At 36.6% G+C, this 10,078-nt stretch overlaps 1 protein-coding gene across 1 annotated transcript; it reads right to left on the bottom strand.

Moving 5' to 3' along the window:
• Positions 1–843: 843 nt before the first annotated feature.
• LOC113072604 (endonuclease domain-containing 1 protein) lies at positions 844–2,629 on the bottom strand. Its single transcript, XM_026245595.1, has 2 exons — positions 2,258–2,629; positions 844–2,113 (listed from the first exon to the last, which is right to left on the bottom strand). Exons 1-2 carry the CDS (start codon positions 2,543–2,545, stop codon positions 1,007–1,009), a joined length of 1,395 nt encoding a protein of 464 aa, XP_026101380.1. The 5' UTR covers positions 2,546–2,629; the 3' UTR covers positions 844–1,006.
• Between the last annotated feature and the right edge of the window lie 7,449 nt (positions 2,630–10,078).

Below are 10,078 nucleotides of genomic sequence, written 5' to 3'. Positions count from 1 at the left end.
ATTCTGAACTGATTCTGTGCTAGTGTTATGAGCGCGGGTAAACCAAAGGTTTGAAATCAAGGGCAATCATCGCAAATGAAGCCATTACGTCGAGCACAAAAGAACTGGTGAACCGCTTTCTTCAACCGGTTTATTGAATCGAACTGTCCGAAAGAACTACTGGTGATCCAAAAACCGATGCAACAGGTTCTTGACTCATGAACGTATTATACTGTATTATCTTAGTGAACTTCAAATGTAAAGTTATTTAGGGACAACATTGAAATTTGACTGCCTTCCTTGAATGCCATATGATTTATGATTTCTGTGAGTCTCAATTGTTGACTCTGGCTACATGTATTAATAAAACAGACACAATACATTACATGTGTAAGCAGAGTTTATTGAATAATCTTAGTTGCACATGTTTCAATGCTCAGACCAGTAAGTGTTTCATCCATCCAATCCATCAAGTGTTATTATAACGCAAGCAATAACAACGAAAATTACTGCTTCACAACAAGTTCCTGTGATGTTAAAAACCTTGAAATGAGACTTTCTTTTATCTCTTACTCTTTTAAGACAAATGTTCTTTGAAACCTCACAATCATAAGATTATACAGCAAAGGAAAAATAACAAAAAAAAATAATACAATATAAATGACTAATCAATGAATGAATTAATAAAATGAGTATATTAATGTCTTAAATGATTATTATAAATGATTAAATGAAGTAATTAAATGATAAATGATTAGAAATGAATGACTTAATATAAAAGAAAGAAAGTAAAACAACACAAATATTGCTATGAAGAATTATTGGATCCTTCAACAGAGTATTCATTTTTTGTTTGAATTATTGTTTTTTTTTTTTTTTCTAGGTTAGTTATTATTCATTAATTGCATTTGCTTTGCCTTGTCTGTGTTTTAATTCTGTTAATGGTTACTTATTTTGAACAGCACATGGGACTATGGTAATTGTGTTTACTTTGAAAAAGAAATGAAATTAATGAAATCAAATTCATTTAGTAACAGTTTTTGCAACAGTATTCCCAGTTGCCTTTATCATCAGTATAGCACCACAGGTAATCTTGGCCATGGTATCCACATGGGTGATTAGACCAGCAGGTCTTGTCATTCACAGCTGAGAAGCAGTTATCAGAAGTACAGCACATGTCATTATTGTCGCTTTGTGTGTAGCACCACTTATAATCTGAACCATATGTGGAACAGGCATAGTTGCTACGGCAGTACTCCCCATTTTTAGCTCTACTTCCCACCACCCCTGGAGGGCTGCAGTAGTCCCAGGTGTAGAAAAAGATACCATCATCGGTATAGCACCAGTAGTAGTCCTCACCACCTTGGGAACAGAAGTCACCATCAGTGCACCTAGACCCTCCAACTGTGATTTTTGAGTAATACGGACTTCTGACGACTCTTTTCTGCGTGCGAGACATGTTCTGTACATCTGTGGCCATCTCATCTACTTGGTTTGGTTTTATTAATTTTTCAAACACACCCTGAACCTCATTTAATTTTTCACTGTCATCAAAACAATCACCAACAAAAATCTTAATTGACTGATGAGTTTTTAACAGTTTCCTATAGAGACTGCTGAGCTTTTCATTCAGGTCTGAGACTCTCATCAGGCTTATGCCACCTCCTGGCTGGTTTTTCCCAATGTAGCCGAAGGAAAATGACTTTGTGTCATTGTGGTGGTGTTTATAACAGATGGCTGTCCAGATGTAAGATGGCACAGTCACTCTTTCTGGGTCTTCAGAGGTTCCCTTGCGTGGTATTTGTACATCGTCATCAGGTACTGTACCTGTGACAATGTAGACTGTTGCAGAACCGCCATGACTGTCAAGCTTGCTTCTTAAGAAACTCCTCAGTGCACTCTCCGAGTTCTTCCACTGGATACGGTCGAAAGACTCATCTATAGGTGCAGCGTTGGTCAGTGTGAGCGTTGCAATACGTCCTTTGTTGCATTGGAAGCTGTTGGGGTTCAGGAGTCCATGATTATATCGAGAGTTGATGTAGTCACTGCTGATGGCTTGATATTTTTTAATAATGTTTTCATCAGAGTCCCTCTCACGGACCATATGATCAGTTCGGGATTCAGGTTGGGAAATCTACAAAAGAAATATGTTAGATGGTTAGTTTGATATATAGTTGTTGTTTTTACACTTTTTTTCCTTCATTGTTTCTTAAGAAATGCAGAATATAAATTGCTAATTAAAGTATTTTGTTAGACGGTGAGTGAAGCACATGTTTACCTGTGGCTCGATGTGCCAGTTTTCTGTCCTTCCAGCAGTACCGGAGCATTCAGGGTCAAATGTGAAGGCACTGTAGAGAGGGATCCTGCGAGGAACTGAGTACAGAGTAGCATAATAGTATTGATCATATTCAAGCTTCTGACAAATTTTTTTGGCATTCTGATCCATTCCTTCTGGTTCTGTGTCTTTGTAGAAGAACCCTTTACAGTCATCAAAGCTCTCGACCACTTTTGCCTGAGCATTGAATGCTCTCAGCACAATGCAGGTGAACAGAACAAGAACAAACATGTTGTGAAGCTGCTCTTGTGTTATAGAGTAGAGACGCCAGAAGTACAGAGTCAGCAATGTTCTTGTAGAAGCACAGCTTCTTATATCCACTGTTGGAGTCGGTGATGTTTTTGGGTGTGACTGAAATGAAAGAAGTTGAAGAGATGAGGAATATGATGGGAACTTTGCTTCATCATTCTTTGGGTACTAATTTTAGAGATGTCACGTGTACCGAAATAAATTTGAGGACTTTCAAATGACACTCTGTAGCATAAATGCAGTGTTTGCAATTCCTACTTCAATTTTCTTATACATTTTGTTCCACTTCTGTATCTGGAGTGAGAAGCAGGTGTTTTTGAGTGTGTGTTTTCTCTCGCTTCATGGTCCCTCAGACTGTGTTTCTCTCATTAGTGAGCAAAAAGTTGGAAATGTAAACCCTTGATAGGAGTCAGAATGCAAGCTTCTAGAGGCACATATTAGTGATGTGCGGGTCGGGGGTTAAGAAATTGGCACTTTATTGTGGGGTGGGTCACTAAAAACAACAACAAAAAAATCCATTAATGGTGCGTGGAATTTAATGGTGGAAATTTTGATTATTTCAAGAGATTCATTGATTTTCAGTTCGTTCACCAAAATGATTTGTTCAGATTTGTTCTCTGATTTGTTCAGTGACCATTTCTTCATATTACACAAATACGCCACAGCAGGTGGTGAAAAAGAGTGTCTTATGTGTTATATTTTAAGTCAACAAACGTATTTATTTTTGACAAAAACTGATTTGGCTTTATTAAAGTGTGTGTATGATCGCATTAAATATAGTCTAAATAAGTTGTAAAGTGAAGTGAAGTTGTTAAGATAAACAAAGCACAAGGTTTTCCTGCATAATTAAACATTTTAATTGTTTGGACAGACAGTTCATATATAATATATTCACATTAATAAAACGGGGATTAAATGTAGGGTTATGTTTCTGTATGCTAAATATGAAAACAAGCGTATGTGCACCTATAACAGCGCTTTGTATCTGCTGATTGCTTATCGAGATTTACATGCTTGGCCGACTGACTCAGTATACTCTTATTAATTTTATTCACAAACGACCTATGTATCAGTTCATTCAACTCGTTTACAACGAGAAGATCGTGTTTGTTCACTACATTCAACAAATCACATGCTCCGTCACATCTTGAGTGATGCTTTGACAGGATGAAACAGTTCACAGAGCTGTTCAAGAGCTGTGCATGCGCTACTAATAGCGGCGCGCTGCTGTTGAGGGGGTAACTTCAGTGAATGAGAAATATCAGTCAATGGATTGCGTGAACGAGAACGATTCATTCACCTAATAGATTCGTTCACGAACGAATCATCACTAGTGCAATTCCATATAGCCTATATTAAATATCTGGAATATATATTTTCATATTTTATTACCATATTTTCCGGACTATAAGTCAAATTTTTTTTCATAGTTTGGCTGGTCCTGCGACTTATAGTCAGGTGCGACTTATTCATCAAAATTAATTTGACATGAACAGAGAGAAATGAACCAAGAGATTTGAACCAATAGAAAACATCTACCGTCTACAGCCATGAGAGGCCGCTCTATGCTGCTCAGTGCTCCTGTAGTCTACCACTGAGCAGCATAGAGCGCCCTCTTGCGGCTGTAGACGGTAATGTTTTCTATTGGTTCTTGGTTCTAAATAAATGCGACTTATTTTCCAGTGCGACTTATAGTCCGAAAAATACGGTAAATTCTTTGATAAGGTTACAATACTTAGGTCTAAGTAGCAACTTAACTTGCGTGATGTCCCCGATGCGCGGGGCGGGTCAAGAAATTGTATTTTATTTGCGGGGGTGGGCTGGGGTGGGCAAAATAATTTCAGAAAAGCAGGACCGCATCACTACCACATATCTCTGAAGTAATGAATTTGGGTAAGCTGTGCAGAGCCAGTGATGGTTTCGTAGGCAAACATTAATGCCTTGAATTTTATGCGAGCAACTACTGGTCGCCAGTGCAAACTAATAAACGGAGGTGTGACATGCAATCATGGCCGTAGCCAGCTATGAGGTCAGTGAGGTCCAGACCTCGGTAGATTTTTCATGTTCAAAAATAAAAACATTTCTCTGATTGACTAATTTGCTGCTAGACTCCTTATATGAATGTCTGCATGTATAATTCATAATGTTTAGCGTCCATGGTATTAAAATAATCGCTGGGAGACGCCTCCGAAGTGAACGAGTCTTCAGAGAGTTTTGAGCGAGAGATCAAGACGCAGCCTCGTGTTGCCAGATCCAGCTATTATAAGCGTTTTTTTTTACTTCTTTTTCCACTAGATTTAACACTAATAAAGTAGGAAGTTCTGGTTTAGGGTCAGCAATAACATTATCTTATCTTATTTCCAAAATATGTGAAATAATTTTGGTTTATCTATTTATAGGTTTTTGTTTATTTTAATAGCAACATCGCATCACTGGCATTAGTCTGGCAGTAATTAGAAAAGGCAGGAGCTATTTGCACTGTATAAATATCTATAGATTATATTTATATTATGTTAAAATAGCAGGAATTTCTGCTATTTATACTACTTACTGCAAATAGTGGAAATTATCTGCACCTCAGTATTGTAGTACATTATAAAACAGTATGCAATAACTTACAGTCTAATTTAATGGATGCCACCTTATTGGGACAATAAAGCCCTCCCTACAGCTACCCTTTACCTTTTGCTTATTTACTTAATTTTTATTAAAAATAAATGCTTTTCTGATGTGATCTGAAATTTGAAAAGGGAGAAACCAGGCGAATTCAAACCTGGGTCTTTCTTTTGTAATCTTGACTATCCGAAAATAACACATTTAGTGGGCAATATATATGTTTGAATGATTAATAAACAACTGATAATATTATCCAACTCATAAATATAGTATTAACAAACTTTGATGCAATAAATAGTGTATGATTTAAAAATGAGTATCCTTCCAAAAAACATCTACATTTCTGTCTCTTTTCAAGTGTTAGAGTATATAATTAGTTGTTTTTATAGGGGTTATTATAGAACAATTCAATAATAAGGGGGTTATTATAGAAATCCCCTAGACCTCACTAATTTTCAAAAGCCTGGCTACGTAAAAAAAAAAAAAACGACTTTATTCAACAATTTATCTCCTCCTCATCACCCTGGTGCCATTTTTCTTTTGCGCACAAAAAGTATTCAATGCATTGGCTGATTAGAAATTTGTGTTACCAAGCAATTTAACACGTGCACCTAATAATGTGGCTGATGAGTTTGTGTGTGTGTGTGTGTGTGTATATATATATATACACAGTACAGACCAAAAGTTTGGACACACCTTCTCATTCAAAGAGTTTTCTTTATTGTCATGACTATTCACACTGAAGGCATCAAGACTATGAATTAACACATGTGGAATTATATATGGAATTATATACATAACAAAAAAAGTGTAAAACAACTGAAAATATGTCATATTCTAGGTTCTTCCAAGTAGCCACCTTTTGCTTTGATTACTGCTTTACACACTCTTGGCTTTCTCTTGATGAGCTTCAAGAGGTAGTCACCTGAAATGGTCTTCAACAGTCTTGAAGGAGTTCCCCGAGAGATGCTTAGCACTTGTTGGCCCTTTTGCCTTCTGTCTGCGGTCCAGCTTACCCCTAAACCATCTCGATTGGGTTCAGGTCCGGTGACTGTGGAGGCCAGGTCATCTGGTGCAGCACCTCATCACTCTCCTTCTTGGTCAAATAGCCCTCGATGCCTTCAGTGTGACTCTACAATTTTCTTAGTCATGAAAATAAAGAAAACTCTTTGAATGAGAAGGTGTGTCCAAACTTTTGGTCTGTAATGTATATATATATATATAGTTACATGTATTCTGTTATTCCCAAACCCTGTTCATAAAATTTCAAGCAAAGCATGAAAATGTGCAGTTGATACGATATAACTGGAGCACAAGGTAATGAGAAGCATTATGTAAATGCTTGGCTGAAGAGATGTGTCTTTAATCTACATTTAAACCGAGCGAGTGTGTAATAAGGTGAGTTTAGGAGTCAAATGTGAAAATGCTCAACCTCCTTAAGTGGACTTTACTATCCTAGATACTACCAAAGGTCTGGAGTTTTGCATCATTAAGGAGTGTGATGGATTGCAGTGTGATAAAAGACTGGTTAAGCACACAGGAGTAAAAGCATTTAGAGCCTTATAAGTAGTGATATTTTGTAATAGATAAGGAACTTAATAGGTAGCCAGTGTAGAGATTGTAAAATTGAGGTAATATGATCATATTTTCTGGTCCTGGTAGAGTCTAGCAACTGCAGCTTGATTATTGAAGATGCAGGACAACCAGCTAGCAGTGCATTACAATAGTCCAGTCTAGAGGTCATGAACACATGAACCAGCTTTATTGGTCATCCAATCTTTGGTAATTTAGAAATTTAATGTGGTCTTGATGTAATATATGGAAGAAGAGATAATAAGACTGCTTTATAACATGAAATGGTTAGTACTTTTATTACTGTTTGGATTGCACTTTCCCAACTCTAAACCTTTGGTCGATGGCCTGTTGTGTGTAAGATCTGGATTTGCACAACGACCCATAGAAAGTTCGGTTTGTATGCATCTAATTGTCATAACAATGTATTTAATACTTTGCATATTTCTAATCTATGGGACAAATGTTATCTATATTATGATATAACTATAAAAATGGTTTTCTCCACCCCCAGTCACAGTTGTTTTTAAGAAATTCTGCAAAACCTTTCAGGATAAATTGGTAAACTCTTTCACTTCTGCATCTTTTCCAAGTATGATTCAAAAGAGGAAGAACAATATAAGTTCCCAGCATTTTGTATGTTTTATATTACTTTCTGGATGGTGTTTGGTTTTCAGTTCTAGGGTCAGTGTGGACTAGACTGATAAAGATGAGGTGAGGAAGGGCACTTACTCTATGTAAACGATGATCTCTCTGAACAAGATGGAGGCAAGGTTGTGCCTGCTATCCAATTAGAAGGCTGGAAATCTCAGTTGGCACCTCATCAAGAGCTATGGAAGAACATCTGAATTTGGAGGTTTCTTAGTTGCAGCCTGTAAAAAAAAGATTTTTAAAAAGGTTTTTTTTTTCATTAATTTTTCACATTCATAAAAAATAATAGAAAACACATGACAATAGATGGAGTAAAACGAGACACACATGAGAACCAATCAAAAAGTAGTGTTGTCAAGATACTGGAATTTCTAACTTTGTTCCAATACTGTAAAAATATTCAACTCAGTTCACATTTTTATTTATGTAATGCTTTTCATGATGCACATCTTTTGCAAAGCAGCTTCACAGAAAATGAAAGTTTCTACATTACAATTTGTAATAATTTATCAGTGGTGATCATGTCAAGGTGATGGCAGAAATATACAGTTCTAGGACAGAAAAAAATCATACAGTCAATGATATGTATGTAAACTGAAATGGTGAACATGATTAACGCCAATGATTATATGTTGTGATCTAAATGACAGTAATGTAAGGTAAATGTGGTAGTTTTGCATGTTGGTGCAGGGTTGACCTCATCTGAGGGGTTGGCATCTTCTCTTCTCAGGTGTTGGGTCATCTCATTCTGTAGAGAATACCAGGCAGAGTGTACTATTGTGATGCATCTATGCTCGCATATCCCATCCAAGGCCTGTAAGCTAATGTCAGCTTGGGCTGATAAAGCTAACAAGACCGCTGGACAGGCGGCCTCTGCATGTGATGGCCATCCTGCAAGTCCATCAGGCCAACACTCAAAAAGAACTGCACAAGAGTAGTTCTGAGCCGGGGTCAATGCAGGAACTGGGTCACCATAACTGTGGATGCCATAATGCCCCAAGAGCATCTAAAATTGTTTCAGTGGAGGTTCAGCAAAGATTGCTTGCCCTGAGGAAAGTGAAATCTTTATGGGTATAAAAATCTATATCAAGATTTTGTAATACTTTTATTGAGAGTGACTTGAGTTTTTCATTCCTATGCTGGTTTTCATCTCTTTCTGTAAAGAATACAAATCACCTCAAGACTTAGGACTTGCTCAAAAATGACTGCAGAGCCTAACTGAATGTTATGAGCAGCAAGTGATGAGGAAAGTTTGAAGTATGAGTGATGGCATGCACCACTTCCACATGCACTTTAAAATAATGTGTTCTGGCAATTGTCTAACCAATCGATATAAGTTTACCTTTGCACCAGAAGCCATTCATATTTATATATAAATGTTATTAAGGTCTCACAATGGGTCTGTATCATTTATATATTTCATAAGTGGTATTATTGTGTTTTTGTCATCTGTAATCATGTGAAAGTGTGTTTAATTTGGGAAGCCGTCTGTGATAAGCTGCACCCATGCTCTACTGCAATTGCTCCCTGTGGGATTAATAAAGTAGTGAAATATAATCTAGCATTTTTCAAATATCATCTACTTCTTTAAGAAGAACCATTGAAGGTTTTGCTCCATGGTTGTGGCAGTCTTTAGCTATTTGTTCTAAAGCGGATGCTTTCACCTCGAATTCCTCTATCAGTGTCTTGCTAGCATTGCTCATGTAGTTCGCTGGCTAATTTGAGTATTTTGAGTGACTTTTATGGACTAAAGCACTATTCAGAAGGGACTAGTTTTCTAAACTACGTTTGAGTTTCGATTCTTATCACCTGAAGTCTGCGATTTTCTTGTACCAATTCAGACGGGACTAACATCTCCGTGTTTATTACAGAATTATGAGAAACTGTGTTGTACATCTGGGCATTTCAGAGATCACACGCTCTGTATGCGTGTGCGTTGCGCAATCTATAGTCATTCGGATTGTTTTACTACAAATAGCATGGTAAAGCTAGTAGCAAAACCATGTTAATGTGTGGTTACTTTAGTTTATATAATGTTTTTTAAATAATTTGTAGTAAACCCATGTTTAGTTTTAATAAAAGGTACATATGTATTTAAAACATTATATAATGTAGATCAGAAATGAACGTGAGTAAGCTTACCTGACGCTGATATTACAATAGCCAGTCTTAACAGTTTACGTGATCTAGCTCTTGATTTATTTATTTATTTTTATTTCTTTGCTGGGTTTCAAATATATTAACCATGCGTGCGGTAACATCATCTACGGTAATTTACGTTGTTTATACTTACCAGGTGTATTTACTTGGATTCACAGTACTTACATAACTTACACAGTACTCTAAATGACTAAATGTACATGCAAACAAGCCCTTGCTGAACAAACAATAAATGAATGAATTATATATTTTTTTCATTCTGTATCATGCAGCAAAGGGAAGATATCCTCCTTTGTAGTAACTGTGTTTTAACCATGCTGTGGGTACTGCCATCAAAAGCAGTGTCCGGGAGTTTAGACTGGCAAGGCTTTTCAAAGATGTTGGAGGCTGGAAACCAATTTGGCATCTGGTGTATATATATATATATATTTTTTTATATATAAAATATATATATATATATATTTTTTTTTTTTTTTCTCGCACTATAAGTCGCACCTAAGTATCAGTCGCATCAGT

The sequence above is a fragment of the Carassius auratus genome, unplaced genomic scaffold (genome assembly GCF_003368295.1).
Source record: "Carassius auratus strain Wakin unplaced genomic scaffold, ASM336829v1 scaf_tig00009639, whole genome shotgun sequence".
NCBI classification, from domain to species: Eukaryota; Metazoa; Chordata; class Actinopteri; order Cypriniformes; family Cyprinidae; genus Carassius; species Carassius auratus.
Note: the sequence above shows the minus strand (reverse complement) of the source record. Positions and strands in the feature narration are given on the sequence as shown.